General features: G+C 53.4%; 3 protein-coding genes across 4 annotated transcripts; 1 reads left to right on the top strand and 2 right to left on the bottom strand.

Annotated features, from left to right (window-relative positions):
* Positions 1–3,188: 3,188 nt before the first annotated feature.
* LOC117648310 lies at positions 3,189–5,062 on the bottom strand. Its single transcript, XM_034390770.1, has one exon. The coding sequence runs from the start codon at positions 5,000–5,002 to the stop codon at positions 3,854–3,856; it is 1,149 nt and encodes a 382-aa protein (XP_034246661.1). The 5' UTR covers positions 5,003–5,062; the 3' UTR covers positions 3,189–3,853.
* A 1,291-nt stretch (positions 5,063–6,353) lies between these two features.
* LOC117648309 (uncharacterized protein ZSWIM9-like) lies at positions 6,354–9,420 on the bottom strand. Its single transcript, XM_034390769.1, has 5 exons — positions 8,648–9,420; positions 8,231–8,493; positions 7,869–8,138; positions 7,062–7,800; positions 6,354–6,989 (listed from the first exon to the last, which is right to left on the bottom strand). The coding sequence occupies exons 1-5, from the start codon at positions 8,651–8,653 to the stop codon at positions 6,981–6,983; spliced, it is 1,287 nt and encodes a 428-aa protein (XP_034246660.1). The 5' UTR covers positions 8,654–9,420; the 3' UTR covers positions 6,354–6,980.
* Positions 9,421–10,085: 665 nt separating this feature from the next.
* On the top strand, positions 10,086–15,490 carry LOC117648151 (actin cytoskeleton-regulatory complex protein PAN1-like). Of its 2 annotated transcripts, XM_034390406.1 has the most exons (7): positions 10,087–11,533; positions 11,618–11,906; positions 12,003–12,093; positions 12,177–12,307; positions 12,397–12,574; positions 13,285–13,369; positions 13,446–15,490. In XM_034390406.1, the coding sequence occupies exons 1-7, from the start codon at positions 10,161–10,163 to the stop codon at positions 13,534–13,536; spliced, it is 2,238 nt and encodes a 745-aa protein (XP_034246297.1). In that variant the 5' UTR covers positions 10,087–10,160; the 3' UTR covers positions 13,537–15,490. The 2 variants fall into 2 exon arrangements, with proteins under 2 accessions (XP_034246298.1, XP_034246297.1); XM_034390407.1 differs by lacking the exons at positions 13,285–13,369; positions 13,446–15,490 and adding an exon at positions 12,860–13,077 and having other exon boundaries at positions 10,086–11,533.
* The last annotated feature ends 7,812 nt before the right edge of the window (positions 15,491–23,302 follow it).

Here is a 23,302-nt window from a genome sequence, read left to right as displayed (position 1 = left end):
CGCGACGTCACCGGGACGGTGGACAACATCCCGCTCATAACGTGTAAGGAAGCGGTCGGCCGTCAAAGCCGCGGTGCGCGGCTGTAGGGCGGGCTGTGGGCCAGAAGACTAAGACCGGTGCAGGCGGCCGAAACTCCAGACGCGTTTTGAGCTCCAGAGTCGCTAAACGGGACTCGAACCGAGTGTCTGACCCCACCAATGGATTCCTCGTGTGGAGAGCAATCCATTGGTGGGGTCACAAGTTCGGTGCGAGTCCCATTTAGCGACTCTGGAGCTCAAAACGCGTCTGGAGTTCTGGCCGCCTCCACCGGTCTTCTGGCCCACTGTGCGTGGCGTGCCTGGCATTCCCTGAGAGTGACGCCGCCTCGTGTCGTCCGCAGCGTCGATCGTGTCCAAGAAGGTGGCGGAGGGGACGCGCGCTGGTCATGGACATCAAGGTGGGGCGCGCCGCGCTCTTCAAGACGGTGGAGAGCGCCTCCGACCTGGCCAGGTCCATCGTGAGTGTCCATCCCGTGTGAGGGTGCGGTGGTCCTGCCTGGGTCTGGGTCTGCTCTGCACGTTGCCTGCTTGCCCTGCTTGACCTGCTTGCAGATCGCCGTGGCCAAGCTGCTGGGCGTGCCGACGCGCGCCGTGCTCACGCGCCAGGGCCTGCCAGCGGCTGGGGGCGGGCCGCGCGCGGGCGGACGACGTCCTGGACCTCAGCGTCGGCGTCGTCCTGGACGACGCGCTGCACGTCGGCGCCGAGGTGCGCGCCGGCGACGTCCTCATGGTGGTCCACCACCGCCAGGACGTCGTCCCCGCCGACATCCTCGCCATGCTGCAGGAGGGCGCAGTGCGCCTCCAAGGCGAGCCGCCCGTGGAGCAGCCGCGCGGCAGAGTCATCGCCACCTTGTCCTGAGGCTACATCGATACCCGCCAACGGCGACCTCACTCTGCGGTTGGCAACTCGGCCAGAACACACCTTTCATTGGACCTCAGACAGACGGCCTTGGGACGTCATTGGGACAGACGGCCTTGCTCAGGGCCGCACCGCCGCGGGGCGCGGCCGCGGGGCGCGGGGCACATCACTCAGTCCTTCTTCCGCGTCAAAACGGCGGGGCCGCGCGCCGCGCGTGACCGCCGAGGCCGGCCGCACTTTTCGTTTATTTTTATCAAGTTGACTCTATTTAATTTTCTTGGCGACAGTCCCAGTTTATTTGGCGCTGGTTTGAGAAACGCATCCGAGAGTTAAGTCCCCACGGGGAGATGATGACTGGAGGTGACTGGCAACGCGCGGACGGCTCCGCAGTCTCCCCGATGCCATGGCGGTGCCATGGGGGTCTCGGTGAACCCAGTGACTCCCTGACGGCTCGCCCCGCTCGCTGGCCGACCAGGGCCTGGCGGGTAGGGGTGGGGGCGGCGGGGGCGGTGGGGGCGGTGGGGGCGGTGGGGGCGGCGGGGGCGGTGGGGGCGGTGGGGGCGGTGGGGGCGGTGGGGGCGGTGGGGGCGGTGGGGGCGGTGGGGGCGGTGGGGGCGGTGGGGGCGGTGGGGGCGGTGGGGGCGGTGGGGGCGGTGGGGGCGGTGGGGGGGTGGGGCGGTGGGGGCGGTGGGGGCGGTGGGGGCGGCGGGGGCGGCGGGGGCGGTGGGGGCGGTGGGGGCGGTGGGGGCGGTGGGGGCGGTGGGCTCCGCGGCCGGGCGTCGTCGCACTCCTTTCCGGCGCTGCGCGGCGACGGTCGCATCGCGGTGCACCACGGGAAGCGTACCTTTCTGCCGCCCCTGCGCCGCCCCCAGTACCGCCCCCAGCGCCGCCCCCAGCGCCACCCCCGCGAGGGAGGAGCCTAATTGTTTCCCGGGACGTCGCAGCGCAGGCCGAGGCACCGAGGCAGGACCTCGCGTGACCTTCCGAGTCAGAGCGCTCCATTGAGTCGTCGGCGCGGTGCTCTGGTGCTCTGGTCTCGCCACAGTCGCGCGCGATGGCTCCGGCGGCGCTGGCGGAGGCCGTGCAGAGCGTGGCGCGGCGCGCGGGGCGCGCGGGGCGCGCGGGGCGGTGCCGTCCGCTTCGGTAGAGGCCGTGGAGGGCGGCGACGCGCCTGGAGGAGCTGACGCTGGACTACAACCAGCAGAAGAACCCGGCCGCCGAGGCCGTGAACCTGGTGCTGTGCCTGGGCGCGGACGCGGCGCCCGCCTCGCTGCGCAGCCTCGCCTTCGTCCTGGCCGACAGCGACGTGCCCCCGCCGGTGCTGCCGCCACTGGCCGCCGTCCTGCACCGCCTGCCGCTCCTCACCAGCCTGGACGTCAACTGCAAGCCCCCGGACGCCTTCCTGCGCGCGCTGGACGGCAAGGTGGTGCCGGCGCTCACCAAGCTCGAGGTCTGGCTCAAGGACGACGAGGACGAGTGGCTGGACAGCGAGCCGGTCCAGATGGTCTACGAGAGGTACCCGGACCTGGAATTTTGGTTCTGAGCGCGGGCTTGCCTCGCGGTTTGCATGCCTGGAACGCTCAGTGGGCCAGAAGACCGGTGAAGGCGGTCAAAATCCCGGAGGCGTTTTGAACTCCAGAGTCGTTAAATGGGACTTGAACCAAACGTGTGACCCCACCAATGGATTGCTCGTTCGGCGGGCAATCCGGTGGTGGGGTCAGTGGCTCGGTTCGAGTCCTGTTTAGTGACTCTTGAGCTCTAAACGCGTTCAGAGTTTCGGTCGCCTGCACCGGTCTTCTGGCCCAATGTCGAACGCATCGCGATTCCGCTTAATTTGTGCCAAAAAATGTTTGCAATAAAATTGTCTGAGGCACTACTTTTGGACTTGGGTCAAATCCAAGGTGGAGTATTTTGGGTATGAGAGTTTCAATGAATTCGACAAAATTGATTGAGTAGGCCAAACCAAGCAACGTACAAATCTTGGCCTACCACCATTTTTCTTCTTTTTTTATGACTAGAAAGAAGAAACATAAGCCAGAACTAAGCGAACAACTTTTACCATTAAAAAATCAGAAAGCGACATTTTTACGCTAAATTAGTCAAATTTAGAAAAATGCAGATATCTCAAGTTCTTTTTGAGCTAGCCAACTTTCCTTTTAGGGTTGATAGGTCCTAGTGGTACCTATTGAGCCCACAAAGTTTGAATGGAATCCGTGACCCAATCCCAGATCTCAGTCCACCTTGGGGTGGAGTTACTCTGATGTGGTATTTTTGTAAATAATTAACTAAAAACGCTGTATAAAGAGAAAATTTATTTCTTTCCCTCACTTGTTTCTTTTTTGTAGTATTTTTTCAAGTTTCTTTTTTACAAATAAAAACAGACCAAAGGCAAAACTTCTTAGGCAAAAATGCCTGAGCCTGTAGAATGAGATAGTAAACTTAATTTGCAATGAATATTGTAACAAAGAAAGGGAATAAAACTGTCATAAATGATGACTAGGTGACTGAATGATTCATAGTTGACACGTTTTCAGGATAACACAATGAACTTATCTAAAAGCATCAGTAGATTTAAATTTTGCGAACCTTTCATTTCTTTCGAAAAAATAAAATCTTTGGGACAGTGACAAAATATTTGAATGGTCTATGAATGCAAAGATACACTAAGTATAATTTTTTTCACAAAGCACTAGAGCATTAAAAATTTCTTCAGCAAACATTTAGTAACATTTCAATTAATTACTGTTTCTAATAAGTGTTTTTGCTGAAGTAATACCAATATAATCTGCATACTTAAGATAATTTCTGGTTTATAAACAAAATACATTTAGTTTTATACTTCTTGGACTTCTTGGATGTCTAAATTACTGCAAGGCATCAAATGCACTTCAAATTCTCAACAGGGAATGTTCTACCCTGAAATAAACTTGGCAAAGTCTTTTCTCGGTGTGCGGGTCACACTTTCATCCACGTCTCGCATGGAGACTTCAGGCTCAATCCATCCACAGCCTCCTTGCTGGGCGCTTCGTGCGTGTAGAAGCCCACAAGTTCTTTGCCGATTGGCAAGGGCAAGCCGTGGCAGCCCTTTGCGCAGTGCTCGCACCGCCCCTCCTCCCCGCACCACATGATTCCCACGACCAGGTAGAAGTGGCGGTAGCTGGCGAGGATGCGGCACACGTCTGGCTCGTGCAGGGCGCCGTGCGCGCACTTGACCATACAGGAGGGTAAGCTAAGGCCGCGAAGACGGGGCGCACTGCCGGGGTTGATGGCGGGCAGGACGCGCCGGGGCACAACGTGGGGCAGGACGAGCCACTCCAGGGCGGGCAGTCCGGGCAGAGCCGAGGCCAGCTCCGTCACCCGGCGGTCGTTGCGGAAATCCCCCCAATTGAGGACCAGCTTCCGCAGGGAGGCGCGGCCCGAGGACGCCAGCGCCGGCAGCAGCCCCTGCTCCACGGGAACGTCTACGTCTACATTACAGTCTTCTATAATTTGGTACTGGAGCACGAGTTCCTCGAGGTGCGTGGCGGCGCGCAGGAAGGCCGCCGCGTGCAGGGGCTCAGCATTGTAGGGGCATTCATCCACGGCCAGATTGAGGGAGCGCAGCGACGCGCACTTCGCCACCAGCGGCAGGTCCTTCAGCCCGGGGATGGCGGCCAGCGGACAGGACAGTACCAGAGTCCTCAGCGTCCCCAGCGCCGCCTGGTTGCGGAGCGCGAGTTTGGCCGCTTCCCACCCCGCGGGCTTGTGGCCCACGTCGAGGATCAGCTCGGCCGCCGCGCATCTGGTCGTGGCGGCCAGCGTGCCGAGCGCGTGGCTGCCGCCTGCAAACCGCATGGACATGGTGGAGAGACACGGCGCCACGCGCAGGACGGCGGCTTCGAGGCTTCTGGTGGAGGCATTATACTCGATGTCAATGCTGCGTCGCCGCCACAGCTCCGGCCGAAGAGCGACGTCCCGCAAACGAAGGCACACCGCCCGGCACGACAGCAGGTCTGGCGTGCTCACGTACTCCAGCACGCTCAGCAGGTCGTCGTCCGGCAGCGACAGCAGCGACGTCTGCGCAGAGTTAGAAGGGAGAGGTACAGAAAACGTTAACGCTAACATGAAAGCAGATGATACTCTGCAAACTGAAGTGTGTACATAGTACACTCTTATTAGAGCATACTTCCAAGTACACTCTTATTTACAGCATACATGCTAGGCACACGCTAAAATAGAGTGTGCCTGGCAAGTACACGCTAAATAAGTGTGTATCTTGCAAGTACACGCTAAAATACAGTCGATTAGTCCTATCTAAAAGCATGGGCTAGTTTAAGTGTACTTTCCAGGTACACTCTTATTTAGCGTGTACATGCAATGTACACTCTATTTTAGCGTGTGCCTAGCATGTATGCTGTAAATAAGAGTGTACTTGTTTAAGTGTACTTTCCAGGTACACTCTTATTTAGCGTGTACATGCAATGTACACTCTATTTTAGCGTGTGCCTAGCATGTATGCTGTAAATAAGAGTGTACTTGGAAGTATGCTCCAATAAGAGTGTACTATGTACACACTTCAGTTTGCAGAGTACTAATGAGAATGTTTACTTAAATATACGGTGGGGGCATTCCACGTCAAACCATCGTCCTGCGGGTCAGCGCCTTCGTCGCTCCGTCTCTCTCGCACCCCTGCGGCCCTACGGGACCCCCGTGAGTGTGAGAGCGACAGAGCGCTGTTTTGGAATCCATCTACTGGAGGCTGTTCGTGGGCTCGCTGGAGTTGGCGCCAGGTGCCACCCACGCCACGCGTAAAAAGTGGAGGTCAACTGCAAGGAGGTCAACATTTTTCTCGCAATTATCGTAGTGCTGGCTGCGGACGCAGCCCCGCGGGGCCATCCGGAAAAGCCCGAATTCGCTGACGTAATAAAATCCGAGCTTGCACCCTCAAATGTGCGGTGGGCCGCCAGCAGGGCCACCAGGCCCACCGGGCGGTGGCTCGGCCGCGGCTCGGTCAGTATGCGGATGCAGTCCAGTCAGTGGGGCAGGGCAGGACCCGGGGCCACATGCCGGTCGCGAGCCGCGGGTCGGATTACGTGAACGCTGGCTGGCCGGGCTGGCCGGGCTGGCTGGTCACCGCGTCGGCGAGGCGCCGCCTCACCTGCAGCGGCAGAACGTATGACCACACCGATGGATTCCTCCCTCGGAGAGCAATCCATTGGTGGGGTCACACGTTCGGTTCGAGTCCCATTGAGCGACCCTGGAGCTCAAAGCCCGTCCAGGATTTTGATCTCCTCCACGGCGGCCCACAGTACGTGTTAAATGTGAATTAAAATTTTCACCTGAGATGGCGGTCGGTGAGCAGCCGCTCGCCGCCGCTGACGACGTGGAACACGCGGTCGACGGCGCGCACGGGGGCGTTGTCGTTCTTGAGGACCACGTCGATGTGCACCGTGCCGGCGTACATGAAGTCCTTCGCCTCGCTGGACATGGCCACGAAGTGGAACGCGTCGTGCTGGGACTCGGAGTCGTCGTGGGTGTACTCCACCTGTCCAGACGTCAGCTCGGCCGACGTGAACTCGGTGGCGTTGACGCGGAGCGTGGGGGCGGACACCTTGACAGAGCACACCTGCTTACGGTATTGTTAGAGCCCCGTCTGCGCTACGCGCTACGGTGCAGAGAAGTGCCAAGCATTCCGTTCGAGGCAAGGGGAAATAACTCCAGCCAAATTTGTACTCCAAAATTCATCAAATATGTAAAATTCACTAAAATTCAGGAAAATTTATCGAATTTCGACCGAAATTCATCGAATTTTGACTGAAATTCAACAAATTTTGACTAAAATTCATCGAATTTCGACTAACATTCATCGAATTTCGACTGAAATTCATCGAAATGCGACTGAAATTCATTTGTAGTACACCGAAATTCACAGTGATTTCCCCTTGTCTCGAGGGGTGTAAACAAGAAAACCCCGAGTTCTGGTGCACACAATGTTGTCTTTCAGGCACGCACTAATTCATGTTCAAGTCAGACATTTATAAAGTGAAATAAAATCAGATGACTGTTACAGCAAATGGTCTCTGATATTTCCACATTTTCCCCATCAAAGAATCTGAAAATAGAATTGAGAATCATTCCTCCAGGAAACCAATTAACTCAACCAGACAGTCTCCACAACACTTACCATTTTTATCTTCCCATTGTGATTCTCAAGCCTATTAGAAGTGGTATTGCCCAAACAATCATGACGGTCTCTTAATGACCACCCCTCACTGATTTTCAGCCAATTGTTCTCAAAATACTCATACATTTTCTGGCTTGCAGCCTTTTTCAATTCTGCAACTAAATTCTGAAAGCTTTGATCATTTGTGCAATATCTCATCTTGGTAAGAATTTCAAGCACTACTTTCGGCTCATGCAGTTCATTAGCCTTCTTCTGGAATGACTTAGAGACATGGAAGTCGCACAATTGAATTCTGCAGTGTGGGAACACAGCTTTTAAGGCGCCAATCTCGGAGTAATCCTTATCCACCACAACCACCTTGATTTTTTCAACGGTTTCTTCACCAAGAGATTTCTTTAGTGCCTCAAGCACTTTCTTCAAAGTTATTTTGATTTCATTCGCGACAAATGCATAACCACCGACGCGGCCACTGCCATTTCCATCCATCACCATGAACACCACAACAGGCATCTGATTCTTGTTTATCTTATATGTGGTGTCCATGATAACAACAGAGGGGTATTTCTGCATATTCTTCTTCATCTCAGATGTTTGGAAAAAAAGAAATTCAAGGTTGCCACCATTATCTTGACCAATGTGAATATTAGAATCTGGATCTACATCCGTAAGTTCCTGAAGGACGTCCAACAGTTTTTCTTCCTCTGTCCGTCCACTGAGGGCTTCTTTCTTCATTTTAGCTCTGAAAGAATAAGTTTAAGAGAATAAAATAGGCAGACTTAAAATAGGTTCAAAGTGGTCACTACCGACCTTTGATTGGCAATGTCCCTAGAAGTAAGCTTTTTAGATGTCACATTTCCTAGTAGATTTCTTATCATGGTAGGCTTCACTTTTGCCTTGAGCAAATTTTGCACTGCCTTTTCTTCATCATTGTCTAGTCTTCTGGACTCAGGAAAGGACGCCTTAATATTTGGCGTGACTGGATGACTGTGCCAGAGGTTAACTTCATAAATTTGAAGCTTTTTTAAGGTTTTCTCATACTTCATCAGAATTTTGGCTGGGCATCCAATCTTAAAAGTGCTGAAGCAAAAAAAAAACAACAGTTAATTGAACAATCAACACCAATTCTTAAACATGGCACTAATATGAAAAGGTAAAACAAATCACAATACCTTTGGTTGACACGGATGCCCTTACCAGTCCCAGTTCGATCCTTGCCCCCACATTTACATGTGAGGGTGTAATACTTGTATCTAAATTTTGGATCGATTGGTGGCGCACCGCGAGCTTCCAAGACCTTATTTTCTGCCTCCACCTTCCGAGAATTCCCGGTGACCCATTCAGTAAAACTTTTATCACTGTAACCCTTTAATAAATTTTCAAATTCCTCGAAGCTACTGAAAGTCTGATGGAGCGATGGTTTCCAAGAAGTTTCCTTAAACACATGAAAAGACCCATAAGTCTCAGAGGTTAGGTCAACAAAATCAACCCAGAGACCACCAAGTAGTGATTAAATACGCTCTTCATAGTAAAATAAATTCATCTGATACAAAACAGTTCAGAGAAAGTGATGTGATGTTGATTCTTACCTCCATCCTTACACTGCAACTGCTTGAAGCTGTTACCACAGAGCAAGTAAACCACTTCGTGGACTACCCCGAAACACGTGGAGAAACGAGAAGCAGGCCTTCAACTTGAATTTAGTTCAAGGCAACCTTTAAGCAAAAAAAAAACCGCCAAAAGAAATTTGTCCAAAATTTCCACCTGAAATGTGGAGGTTAGTGACACATATAAACAAAGTGAGAAAAAGATAGAATACTTATCTGACATAATGGTGAGTAAATAACAGATATTACGCGTATATTGTTAAATATAAAAGTTTTATTTATGTGACACGATAGTCGTCGGGCTAATAACGGACGCTTTAAAATACGCACAAAAGTGTTTGTTGTTCGCCCTACGCTCCGCTGTGGTAGTGCGAATACCGGATGATGTCTTGTAGGCACGACAAGCGTAGTGCGAATACCTTCTGGCCCCTTCGGCGCACGACATAGGGCGAATATAACTATACTCGTCCCAGCGTAACCTTTCCGAAAGTAGCCCCTCGTCCGTCTTTTCCCCAAATCGGCGCAGTTTATTTCACAATCCTCAGGAAAGAAGTATTGATTCTAAAAATAAAGGCGATTCCGGCAGACAAAAATGTGTGGGGCTTTCACTGATATAAGCAGTTATTATTGAATCTCTTTCAGTTGCTCAAAGATAATCTAAAAAGTTGGGAGCTCGGTCTAAAGAAGAAGCCAGCCTTGTGCACTCAAATCAAAATTTCTGAATAATAAGGCACAATTTCGAAAGATAAGGGCCAGCTGGGCATACAAAAACGTCTTAGGTTTAGACTAATGCAAGCTGTCATTATGATATCTCTTTCAGTCACTCAATCTTAGTGCAAAAAGAGGGTCCGAGAGACCGGTGTTTTGCGGGGCTCGGACCGGCGCGTCGTCTGCCCGCGGAAATGCAGAACCCGGAATGCTTAGTGATTAAGTCTAAGATTGTTCTTATTTTTTCAACGTTGTTTACTTATACGATTTATTACGATCGCAACGGTCTAGAATTGATTATTAGTTTTAAAAAATCCTATTACCTGCGGGACTATTTTCTGTTCTCTGGCTACTGGCGTAGTGATTTGGAAAGGTTACGCTGGGTCCCTGCACCGTTGTCCACAGGGTTGCCAGACTTGTCGCCAAGTCGCCAATGTTGGCGATTTGGGATGGTCAGCTGGCGACAGATTTTCCCGCCAGGTCGCCAATTTGGGAGCCAAAACTGGGTTTTCACAGTTCCAAACCCAAGGGAAAGGCTAGTCGCATTTTCAAACTACGGTCGAAAGCGCGCGCTAGCCGCACTCTACCGCTCCCCAACACCCCGCGCCTGCCCCCACCCTACCCCTCCCCACCCCCCGCCACCCCCCACCACTGAGTTGGCGACCAGTTGGCGACTTGGCGCGCTCTGGTGGCGACTTGGAGCCCTAGGCATCTGGCATCCCTGGTTGTCCATCGGTACGTTTTGGGGCCAAATTGGAGACGCTCCGTGCATCGACAATGGAGCAGCATGCCGTCTTGGCCCAACGCAAGTCCGCCTGCCCGGGGCACTCGTGGAAAGTCGCCCCGTCTCATACCCAACAGAATCTTCAGCTCCCACTTGGACAGCATCATCAAGAGCAAAGAAAAGGAGAGAGACGTCCAAAGCCAACGCCGGGCCGCCCCGACCGCGACGGCCGCAGAGGTTAACGCTGAAGAAGAAACAGACTCCTGCGACGCGGCCTACTCCGACCTGCACCTGCAAGAGCGTCAAGAACCGTATGGGGCGGAGAGCGAGGACGTCAACGTCAGTTTTGGTAGTGTCAAAGAAGAGATTCGCATTCAAGTGACAACTGAAGTTCACATGATACCCTGGCCAGGGGAAGAACTTCAGACACAGCTTCTCAACAACTCAACGCACGATGAAGATGTTGATTCAATTGCCAATGAAGACCAGGATGAAGTGCCGTCACCTGAACTTGCACCCCAAGCTTCTCACCAAAAAAATGCAATGGAAGAATTGGAAGGAGAAAATGCTGCCCCTCGGCGTAGAAGCTCCAAAAGTAAAAAGCACAAGAAGAGAAAGGAAGAATCTGCTCAAAGAAATGAATCCCCTTCAAGGGAGGTCAAGGCACACTCAAGAAAATCCAGGAAATCTAAACGCTCTGCTCATAAAGAAGAAAATGATTCACCAGACAGAAACCCCTCTCCCACTAAGCGCCAGTCAAGACATGAAGACTATGATCAGACAGATGATGATGTCAAAGGCAAAATTCGGATCAAGCTACGAGGTGAGGGAAGTCTCCAACACCTAAATAGATCGGTTCCTCTCAGTCAACATGAGACTGATTCCTCATCTACCCCACAAAGCCTGAGAGGCACTTCCAAAGACAGGCTGAATCAGTCATGGAGTGCAGAGACCCCAAGGAGCAGGCATGAAAAGAGAGGAAGAAGTAGTCACAAGAGACACAATTCCCCTCTGCCTGTGTATTCTTCCTCAGAGAACTCAACACCTGTCAAGGCTGAAGACACCAAGTACCCACCACAGCAGCTTAAGAATTTGAATCACCTAGCAAGGATGTCTGCATCAGAAATTTATGTTGATGTTGCTGTGTCATCTGCATCTGATGATGAAATTTTTGAAAATGAAATATTCACAATTCGTCACCATTCAAGTGAAACTGAGTCTCCCTCTGAAGTGTCAAGCAGAAGTGGTAGTGGTTGTTCAAAGCCTAGTGCTGGCCTCATCCCATTTTGTGCACCACGGCCTGCATATGTACCCATGAGGCAAGAAATGTATCACCCACCAGCAATGACAGGGTCTCCCTATGCACCCAACTGGCAAAGTCCTCAACAGTATCCTGCTTCTCCTGCACCTGCAATGCAGCAAGGAGTATTCCAATGGTAAGCTACATTGAATCAATTTTCATGTTCTTGGATTTGTTCTCTGAGCTTTATTTGAAAGTAATCCCTATGTTTTTATTTTAGGCAAGATGACTTTGATGGTGATGCTATAGCTTCACTAGTGAGATATCCGTCTCCTCCACACCCTCAGCGTCCCCTTTTAGGTGATCTACCACTAACACCACCGGGCACTGTAGATTACCCCATAAAGCGGCGTTCATTACCACCTTCTCAGGAATATCCAATACCACCTGCAAACCGTTATTCTCTACCCCATCAATGGCTTCAACCCGAGTCTTCAGCTGAACTACTACCTGCTGCTCCAATGGTTGATAAGCGATTTACTTGCTTACAAGCACTCGACAATCCTCCAGTAAGTTACTTACAGCTTGTTTCTTATTTATGCACTAAGATTAACTATACTTATTCTTTTATTTCCCTTTTTTACTTTTTTAATTTTTAAATGTAGATACCCAGGATTGGTAGTTATCAACTTATTGGTGATAGTATGCTTCTCCGCTTTTCACAACAAATACTGGGACAACCTCCAATTCTTAGTGGTAATGTACTTTTTTGAAGTTAATTTGGTTACTTATTAATTATACATATCAAACTTGACATTCCTTTATTTTAATTTTTACAGAGAGCATACGGTTTTTAGGATACTGTGTGAGTGGCCAGAGAATTGGAGATCTATTGAAACGCTTAAAATCAGGGTTTTATCACATAGGAAATAACGTAGTTCTTATGATCGGAACAAATGACCTTGTCAAAGTATGTATTCGCTCCTTGTTTTCTTTATTTTCCTGTTTTTGCCATAGAAGTTGTCTCATTTATTTTGTTTTTGTCTGTTGTTGGAACAGAATTGTCAAGCTGAGCAAATGATACATGAATTGCGTCGAGTTCTGGATTATTTGTGTACCAAGGCTGAGAAAATAGTAGTCCTAACATTACCACCTGTTCCTCTCCATGAGCATTTTACCCACCACTGGACAAGGTTGAATAAGTACAACGACTTTATCAGGACACTAAACAATGCTGGTAAGCACTATGCTTCATGTAAATCACCCTGCATCAATTTGAAAGCTGGGGTCCTTTTTGAGGGGAGTGCTGAAAAACCAAGTTGACTGAACAACATTTATCCCCCTCCCTCGTTCTCTTGCTCTCTATTTCTGTGAAATCTATTAGATTTGAGTATGTTTGCCTTGCCCAATGCTCTGTTTAAAGACAGGAAAATAATTTTATATAAGTAATTTATCTGGTCCTGTTTATTACATTTTGGCTGTCACAGTATTGCTTTACATTTTGGCATCATGGTCATTACAGAGATGGGAATAAGTGTATTCGACATTTCTCCCCAATATTTTCTTTCCAAAGAGGAGCTCTAAGAGGAGGAGTTGTTGGCTGAGTTCCATTCAGATTCACCTTTTTGCCGCGGATGTCTGACTTGCACAGAAGAAGTTGATGGGTTCAGTGACTCCTCATGGTCAGATGAAGATGACACATTGGAAACTGACCTGTTGGCTAGTGTACTTATCAGCACAAGTGCGTTTATTCTTTTCTTTTATATTACATTAAATTATTCCCTCAACACTTTTCAGAAACTTAATTTTTGAATGTTTAGTCAACCTGACTTAAAGCTTTCACACTCCTTAATTTTGGCCTCGAGCATTCTTGACTGATTTTGATAAGATTTAACTGATTCCCATCTAAGTTTCTATGTTAATTGTGTTAACTTTTTATTTCTACAGGTCCCCCTCATATTTCCCACCTAGATATCTCCAGATTGTATTGTGACAAAAGAATTTCAAAGTGCAGAATGGATTGCTTTGAATTGTATGTGTTGAATGTATGTGTATGTGTCCTTTCCTTTATTTTTGCTTTTTAATTAATTTTTTTTTATTTTTTTTAGGAAATTTAAATCTTCTAAACGAAAGGATCTTATACACCTCAACCACAAAGGCCTTCTGTTGGTAAAAGATGAGTTGTATAAACTTTCTTAAGTTGTTACTGCCTGCTTTAATGTAACTTACCAATGTCTTTGCTATTGATGACAATCTTATGTGAAGTTCTAGTGCTAGTTTAAGAAGTTTGTTACTACCTAGTTGGTTTAAAAGTTGTTCTTGACGGTTTGTGCCAACTACTGTATCTGTTGAGATATTTATTTTCCTTAAGGAATGAAGAGTGGACTGTTCCTTTCTTTTTAATTGTTTCTGTTCTGAATTGCCATCTTACAGTATTATTAGTTCTTGTTATGGCTTCAATAAATTATATGATTCCTAAAGAATATTTTGTTAAAATATTTTCTTTTTTATGTTAAGGAAATCATGAAGGGTAGAAGTGCAACAAGCAATGATAATTAATAAGTTCCTTCATTCAACAAAGATTTATTGGTCAGAAACAGGAAATATAGCTACTTAAAATCAAAATGAAAGTTGTTTGTTCTTTGTTGTGAAAGTTCTGTTCCAGGACTATTTTAGTCATGCATGAAATCTTGAAGATTTTTCTTTAAATTCTTTCATTTAAAAAAAGAAGTTGAAATTTATCTTGATTTTGCTTAAGATTATATTGAAGCATGGTGGAATGCCAGTCATGGACTTTGTACTGGAACTTTTGGTCCCCTGTCATCCCACCATTCTAGCATCTGTAGCCATGTAGCCATGCTGCAGCACTGCTGTAGTTGGGGCAGTCTCACACTTGGTGCAATACCTGCTGGACCGTATCTTAAATCGTATATTGTCATGAGATCACGACAAACTGAAAATCTTTCCTCCAACATGAGGATGCCGGTTACTTACGGTATTTTTAGAAAACAGCCTCAAAGCTTCAACACCAAAGGGTACTGAGATTGCGTCGCATTCTATTGACATTCCTTTTGTTAATCTCAGTTTTGTTTGCTCAATGTGTTTTGAAGGACAGTTTTATTATGTTTTTTGTGTTCATCTCACTGCTTTCAATTTGAGTACAATGTTTGTATAGACTTTATTTATTGAATTTTTTGTTTCAATTTTCCTGTAGACATTCCTGTGAATAATTTATTAAATATAATATTCATAAAGTTCATCATGATCCTACTTAAGATAGAATCTCTTATGACAAGAGACTTGTTTCCTCAATCTCCTAAGGTGTCTTATTTCCTTTTGTAAGAAAAGAAATAAATGAGAAGATTCCTGTATAGATACCAACTGTATGCATGGTATGTTCTTACTTCTCCTAACCAATTTTCTGGAGCCGTTCATACTTTTCATAAAGTTGGTATCCACAGATGATGATAATGGGTTTGATTTATGTTTCCCGAAGATCTAAAAAATTAGGCTAATTTTTAAAGCCAAATTAAATACTTTCTTTCTATTTGTGTGTATGGGCATATCTTGTTGCATGTCCATTTTATGATGATATGTTAAGAATAACATTTCATATTTTGTACTACACTTAAACTATTTATTTATTTAATAGTTGTTGACGTGTTTGTTTTGTCCACTCATTGCAAGTTTTGTGCAATGTTGTTAGCTGATTTTGTTTTGAATGTTTTCTTTTTTTTTTGTTGACTCATTTTAGTCCACTGTCACTGGATTTGTCCTTTTCCTTGCATTTGCACATTTTGTCCTCCATCTCTAGTTCCTTGGTTGAACTGCAGTTTTTCTTACGAAGCAAGTTTCAAATGATCGTAGCTAAGTTGTATCAGTTTATCTTGCTGCACTTTCTACTTCGGTCACTCAATTATTTATCTACACTGAATTTTGTGTAAACGTTATTTAAGCTGTGCTGTTCCTGTTGCGACATTCACACAATTCCTGTTACAACTGTATTTAATGTATTTGTAAAAGAGTTCAGTTATGCATTTCTTTTGACAGAAATTTTTAGATGTGTGTTGCCATGATATGAGAGGCTTTTGTTGTTCATGAGAAAGGCTTTGGATCAATTGAAGTACAGTGAAGTAAATTATTCATTACTTGAGGTCATTTTCTTAGTAACTGAACCCTTGACCTAATATTGCACCATATTCTATGGTTTGAGCATAGTATCTCTGGGTGGACAAATCATCCCTTCTATCAATGAAGACATTTGCATTGTGGATTGTGAGCTTTAATGCAAACTTGATTCAGTCAGCATGCTAATAAAATTTTTGTGGCAGCCTTAATTAACTTTATAGAGAGAAAGAGAGCGATTGCACTAGCCCACTGTGCTTCCACTCGTTTCCGTCGCACCCGCGGGAAGGGGCAGGGGCGGCAAAGCAGCACTTTCATCAACTTACAGGGGCAAAGCGTGGATTTCCGCTACATTTAAAAGCGTCTGTCTTGGGAACAAGAGGGGGCGAAGGCAATTGCGGAGCGCATGTCGTTTCTAAGTTGCCTGGGCAGCAAGACTGACGCCGAGAGTCGTCTTAGTTGCTGTGTCTCTCACGCACTCATGGGGTGTCCCGTACATTTGCGAGAGAGACAGAGCGACGGAAACTACCTTCATTATCAGTAGTCGACAGGTTGTCCACCCAGTGCGCCTTTAAGAAGCACGGAACGGAGACGTGGTACTACGCGCGAGCCAGAGCCCCTGCCAGCGACGGGATAGGCAACCTGCGGCATTGCACGCAAGCGTGTTCGGCGGGCTGCCTACCCCGCCATTGGCAGGGGCTCCCCGGCTCGGCTCGACAGAGCAAGTAGACCGTTCCATCGCCAGCACGCACAGTGGGCCAGAAGACCGGTGGAGGCGGTCGAAATTCCGGCAGCGTTTTGAGCTCTTGAGTCACTAAATGGGACTCGAACCGCACGTGGTGACCCCACCCGGTACCAGGTGTTCAAACAAACGCGCGCGCGCACACACACACAGACACACGTCTATCCGAACACACACGCACACCACGCCGTCGTGTGGTGGCACGAGTCAGCCCTTTATTTCCTTTGACCGGTCGAGGGCTCGCTGCAGCTGCAGAGGGATTCCGAGAGTCGTGTTCGTCGCTCTGTCTCCCTCGCACCTACGAGGGACGCCCTGTGAGTGCGAGAGCGACAGAGCAAGAAATACGACTCAGTGTGCAGCTGAGGGGAGCTTGGTCTCTGGAGCTCAAAACGCGTCTAGAGTTTTGGCCGCCTCCACCGGTCTTCTGGCCCACTGTGCGTGTGGGTGCAAACGAGCGGACTCGTCTGGTTAGGTTCTCCGACATGCGCGGCGAGTGCTGAGTCTTCCAGTCACTGCCACGGCCGGCCACGGCATGCAAGCGCCAGCGCGTGCGAGGCTTAGAGCACTTGGCGGGACGAATTTTCTTGGCGACAGGCCGACAGGTGCTCTGGGGTCCCTCGGCCTGTCTCTCTCGCACTCACGGGCCGTCCCGGCCGTCCCGGCCGTCCCGCACAGGTGCGACAGAGACAGGCTGTGCCGGAGGGGCCCGCGTAATGTGGCCGTCAGTCTGCCTCTCTCGCACTCGTTGGACGTCCCGTGTCGGTGCGAGAGAGGCAGAGCGACGGGCGCACTGCGCGGCGTCGTGGCGGAACAGTGCGTCCTGCTGGACGCGCAGCGCGCAGGCGAGACGGGCGGGGATTTGAACGCCCCTCCCCGCAACCCGGATTCAGTTTCAGCCTCTTTCCCCGACAGATGTGAGGCGCCCGCACTGCCCCGCCCCGTTCCCTCTCCGTGTAACGTAACTCTTGTGCATGAGGCGGGCAGGGCCGCACAGTGGATTTGCCAGAGGACCGGTGGAGGCGACCAATACTCTAGACGCGAGAAGAGAAAAGCGAAACGCCGAATTGTTCGTATTGATGCCTAGAATAAGTTAAGAAATACTGCACACCGAATATGCACGTGGCCTACTTTCCAGGGGCCAAAAACTGCAAAAAAAATAGTGGGAAAATGCCGTATTTTCATCTTTTTGGGCCGATTTGACACCTTTCCCGCTGTCGGACAGCCAATCGATTCCCCACACCGAGAGGACCCCTAGAAACACCTTGGACTATGCGGGTAAAATAAGCTATTATTTCAAAACAACAAACACATTAAAACAGAACACTTGAAAGGAAAACTGCATCCTACTCTTGAGCAATTAGGAGCAATAATAATACAACTATCTCCACCTACATAAAAGCAATTGAAATAAAAGATTGCAAGAAGGAAAAAAACAGTCACACTGATGCTTATATTAAAGCATCTCTACAACATTTAAGTACGGAAACAGTACAACTACACATAATTAAACAATCTATACAACATATGGCATCTTTCATATCAACATTTATTTTACCGAAGGGATTTTAATAGAAAATATTGCATACAGCAAGAGTAGCACATTTTTCTAAACCATCAATGAACACTTGACCTAGGCAAACACTTTGAGCACTTCGGAAAAACTCTTCATCGACTGTTGCACTGGACATCCCATTTTCAGGTGGAAATTTGCTTTTCATTTGTTATAGTGGCTCTGAAAAAAAGGCAAAAGAGCCAATCATTTGTTATGATTTGTTATTGTAGAGGTTCCCCTAGTCTCCGCGCCGGCCATGTGGCCACCCTAGCGCGACGGTACCCGGCCCGGTATCCCCGGCAACCCCCGCTAACAGTACCACCCCTGTACGCCCGGCTCAATCGGCAATAAACCAGCAGACTGTCCTGACGTGCCTCTCTTCCCTCCGCTCCGAATCCTAACATTTGGTGTCAGAAGTGGGATAGAGGGAAGGAGGTCACCGCCTTACTGGTGCCGAGAGGTTGTTGAACCGCAAGAAAGCGCCGCTGACCACCACGATGCCGGGAGGCTCCGGCTCCCGTCGAGGCTCTGCGTCCGGCGCGTCCGGCCGCTCCATGGAGGACATCTTCCACCGGTGGAGCGAGGCGTCGACGGCCATCCAGGAGCAGACGACGGACGTCCTGCGCCAGCTGGCCATGCAGTCCCGCAACCCGACGCCGCGGCCCGCCCCCGACCTAAGGTTTGACGGCACCATGCCGTGGGCCATCTTTGACGCGCAGTTCCAAGACGCGGCGCGGGAGTTCGGCTGGACCGACGCCGAGAAGGGACGTCGCCTTCTCCGTGCCCTCCACGGCCCCGCGGCGGCGCTGCTGCAGACCCTGCCGCCCGCCCAGTACACCGACTACGCGGCGCTGCACGCCCGCCTGCAGGAGAGGTACGCGCCGGCTGCCCGTGCCCGCGTCGCCGAGGCGTCCTTGGAGCACCGCCGGCAGAAGACCACGGAGGGCATCCGTGAGTACGCCGACGCCGTGCTGGGGTTGGTGCGCGAGGCGTACCCCACCTGGGCGGAGGACCCGCTGCAGTCGACGGCACGCCGGGCCTTCATCGCCGGCCTCGCCGACCCCGAGGTGCGCCGGGACATCCGCCGCCGAGACCCGGACACCTTCGCCGAGACCGTCGCTGCGGCCCTGCGGCTGGAGGCAGTCGACCAAGCGGAACAGCCTGCCGCCAAGAGACCCAGGGTCTGCCAGGTAGGAGAAGAGCCTTCCACCCCTGCAGCCGCTGCCCAGCAGGACGCCGACGTGCGCGTGGCCGCCGTCCGTCCGCCCGCCAACGAGGACCGGTCGCTGGTGGCCGAGCTCCGGGACCTGCTGCGGGAGATGCGGCAGCCTGGCGCGGCCAACGCGGGGCCTTCACGAGACCGCCGCGACGACCGCCGCGACGACCGCCGCGACGACCGCCGCGGAGGCCGCGCACGCTGCTTCCTGTGCAACGGCCTCGGCCACTTCCGTCGCGACTGTCCCAACAGCTCGCAGCGCCGGGACGACCGGGATCGGACGGACAGCCGCACCGGCAACCGGGACTCCGGTTCCACTGGCCGCCGTTCGGGAAACGACAAGTAGCCGCGTCGACGGGCGCGACACCGGCTACCGTCGCCTCCACCGCCCAAGCAGCACCACGGCCCGGCACCGCGGCGCCCAGCGCGCCCAGCCCCGGCGCGCCCCTCCGTGTCACGTGGTTCGCCGACGGGCTCCTCGACGCCCGGAAGTGCCGCTTCTTGCTGGACACCGGCTCGGAGTTCACAGTGGTACGGCACGGCCTCTTGCCCCCAGCGTCTGCCCCCAGCATGCAGGCGCAGGGCGCGTTCGAGACGGGCGCCTCCACCGAGCTCCGCGGCCCTCGCTACGTGACGGCTGCCCTCGCCGGCACCGAGCTCACCGTCACCTGCTTCGAGGGCGCCATCCACGAGGAGTGCCTTCTCGGGGCCGACTTCGTGGCCACTCACGTGTCGACCTTGGACGTCGACGGGGATCGCCTGCTGCTGCGCAACGGCGTCGTCGTGCCACTGACGCGGGTGTCCAAGCCGGTCTCCGGCATCTCGGCCGTGCTCGAGCTGCACTGCGACCACCACGCGGTGCTGCCGCCCCACTCCAGCACCGCCGTCAACGTGTCGGTCAGTGGTCGTGACTTACTTGACGTACCTGCTGCCGACGGCCACCCTCGACCGCCGCGGGCGCCTCCCAACCCCTTGGTCCCGGAACTGGCCATTCTTCGGCCTCGGGGGGGAGTCGTCCTGGAAGGCGTCAGAGACGGCACTGGGCACACTGTCGCCACGCTGGTGTGCGCATCGGGGGATGCCGCGTGTGAACCCGTGGGCACACCGTGGGACGCTGCGTGTGAACCCGTGGGCGCACCGAGGGAACGCCCGTGTGAACCCGTGGCGGCACCGAGGGAGCTCACGTGTGGACCCGTTGAGGCATCGAGGGAGCTCACGTGTGGACCCGTTGAGGCATCGCGGGAGCGTGGCTCCTGGTTTGGCGCCCCCGTGCGCGTGTTTCGCACGCGGTGCGCGTCGTTCCCCGCCGATCTGCCCCCAGGCCTCACGGTGACCAGCACGCTGCTTGCCGACGGCGACGGCCGTGCCTTGGCTGTGACCGTGCGCAACGACTCCGACCGGCCGCTGACGCTGCGCCGTGGCACCCACCTCGGCGACCTGCGCGTGTCCGCGCTACTCCCGGCCCACATCGGCGCGACAATGGCCGCGGACGCCGGCGCTACCCCGGCCGCGGAGCTCCCCGCACCCTTGTTGGCCCTGCTGGACTCCTGCAGCGCCGCCCTCTCCGAGCTCGAGGTGAACCAAGTCCGGCAGTTGCTCCTCGAGTTCCAGGACGTGTTCCCGTGCGGCGGTGAGATCGGGCACTGCACACTCGTCGAGCACGACATCGACACCGGAGACTCGGCGCCCATCAAGCAGGCACCGAGGCGGCTTGGCTTCCACCAGCAGCAGACGGCGGACAACTGCATCCGGGAGATGGTGGACCAGGACGTCATCGAGGAGTCGGACTCACCCTGGGCCTCGCCGATCGTCATCCTGGTCAAGAAGGACGGCAAGCCCCGGTTCGCCATCGACTTCCGCCGGCTCAACGAGATGACGCGGAAGGACGCGTACCCGCTGCCGCGGATAGACGACACGCTGGACTCCCTCCAGGGCGCTCAGTGGTTCTCGTCCCTGGACTTGAGATGGGGCTACTGGAACATCCCCCTGGCGCCGCGTGCACGCCCCAAGACCGCCTTCTGCGTGCCCGGCCACGGTTTGTACCAGTTCAAACGCATGCCGTTCGGCCTTTGCAACGCCCCCGCCACGTTCCAGCGGCTGATGGACCGGCTGATGCCGCGGAGCCTGTCCCGGGTCTACCTGGACGACATCGTCATCCCGGGGGCCACCTTCAGCGAGGCGCAGTCCAGGCTGCGCGAGGTGCTGGTCCGCGTGCGCGCGGCCAACTTCCTGCTCAACCCGAAGAAGTGCAGCCTGTTCAGCCGCAGCCTGGAGTACCTCGGGCACGTCATCGACGCCAAGGGAGTGTCCTCGGCTCCAGACAAGGCCAACAAAGTCCGGGACTGGCCCACACCGCGGGACAAGACGCAGCTCCGCAGCTTTGTCTGCCTCGCGCAGTACTACGCCCGGTTTGTGCCCAACTTTGCCGGCATCGCCGCGCCACTCAACGCGATGCTCTCGCAGGACGTCCCCTTCACCTGGACGACCGAGGCGCAGGCGGCGTTCGACCAGCTGCGCGCCGCCCTCACCGAGGCGCCGATCCTGGCCTACCCGGACCCCAACGGCGGCCCCTTCGTGCTGGACTGCGACGCGTCGAACTTCGCCGTCGGCTGCGTTCTGTCGCAGGTCCAGGACGGGGTGGAGCGTGTAATCGCGTATTACAGCCACACCCTGACCCGGCCGCAGCGCAACTACTGTGTGACCCGCCGCGAGCTCCTCGCCGTGGTCCTCGCCATCCGCCGCTTCCACCACTACCTGGTCGGCCGGGCGTTCCTGGTCCGGTCTGACCACGCGGCGCTGCAGTGGTTGCGCTCCCTGCGCGACACGGCTGACGGGCAGCTGGCCCGCTGGCTGGAGTCCCTGGCGGCCTACGACTTCACCATCGAGCACCGTCGCGGCCAGGACCATGGCAACGCGGACGCCCTGTCCCGCCGCCCCTGCGACCCGCTGTGCCGGCACTGCTCCCGCCGAGACCTGCCCCTTCCACCGGCTGAGGTCGCCGTCAGGCGCACGCGCCTGGTGGACGCTGACTCGCCGACGCCCGTGGACTTCCGTGCGGCCCAGGCCGCGGACCCGGACATCGGCCCCATCCTGCGCGCCGTGGAGGACGGCGTTCGCCCCAGCAGGGAGTCGCTGATCCTGCCACGGGTCTTCGTCCCCGCCGTGCTCCGCACGCTGCACGACGCCCCGGGCACTGGCGGACACCTGGGCCACAACAAGACCATCGCCAAGGTGCGGGCCCACTTCTACTGGCCGGGCCTCTGCCAGGAGGTCAAGCTGTGGTGCGTGTCCTGCGCCGTGTGCCGCGCGAAGAAGGGCCCTCCGCGCCGCAGCCGTGCGCCGCTCACCCTGCACAACGTGGGCGTGCCTTGGGAACGGGTTGGCGTCGACCTGGCCGGCCCCTTTCCCCGGACGGCGAGAGGAAACAGGTACCTGCTCGTTGCTGTGGACTATTTCAGCAAGTGGCCGGAGGCGATCCCGATCCCCAGCATGCACTCGGAAGTCGTCGCCCGAGCCCTCGTCGACAACATCTTCACGAGATTCGGGAGCCCGGTCGAGATCCACAGCGACCAGGGCCGATCCTTCGAGTCGGCCGTCTTCCGGAACGTCTCGGAGCTGCTGGGTTCGAGGAAGACCCGGACGACACCGGGCCGACCGCAGTCTGACGGCGCTGTCGAGAGGCTGATCCGGACAGTGGTAACGCAACTCGGAATCCTCACAGACACCATTCAGTCCGACTGGGACTTGCATCCCGCTGGTGATGCTGTCCCTGCGCGTGGCGAGGCACTCCACGACCGGCGTGTCTCCGGCCATGATGCTCTTCGGCCGAGAGCTGCGGCTGCCGCCGACGCTGTCCCAGGGCCTGCATCCGGACGCCCCGGACATCCCGGCAGCCCGGGAGTACCCCGCCTGGCTGCGAGACCGGCTGCACGACCTCCACCACGAGGTCCGCGAGCGTGCCTGGCAGGCCGCGCTCGCCTCCAAGGAGCGGTACGACGTGCGCGCCACGCGCCCGTCCTACGCCGTCGGAGACTCCGTGTGGCTCTACGACCCCAAGCGTCGTAGGGGCCTCAACCCCAAGCTGCAGTGCTGGTGGTCCGGACCATACTGGATCACCGCCATGCTGAACGCCGTCGTGGCCCGCCTGCAGCACTTCGAGCTCCCCCGCGCCCGGCCACGGACGGTCCACGTCGACCGGCTGGCTCCGGCGACCTTGCGGATCGACTGAAAGACTCTGCCCATACGGCGCCACCTTGTCCGAGAAATGTCGGTGAATCCCCCTGTAATTCTGCCGGAAACCCGGCCTTTTTGGGAGGGAGGATAATGTAGA

Source organism: Thrips palmi, unplaced genomic scaffold (genome assembly GCF_012932325.1).
Source record: "Thrips palmi isolate BJ-2018 unplaced genomic scaffold, TpBJ-2018v1 HiC_scaffold_3, whole genome shotgun sequence".
Taxonomy (NCBI): domain Eukaryota; kingdom Metazoa; phylum Arthropoda; class Insecta; order Thysanoptera; family Thripidae; genus Thrips; species Thrips palmi.
This window is presented reverse-complemented; position numbering and strand designations above follow the sequence as displayed.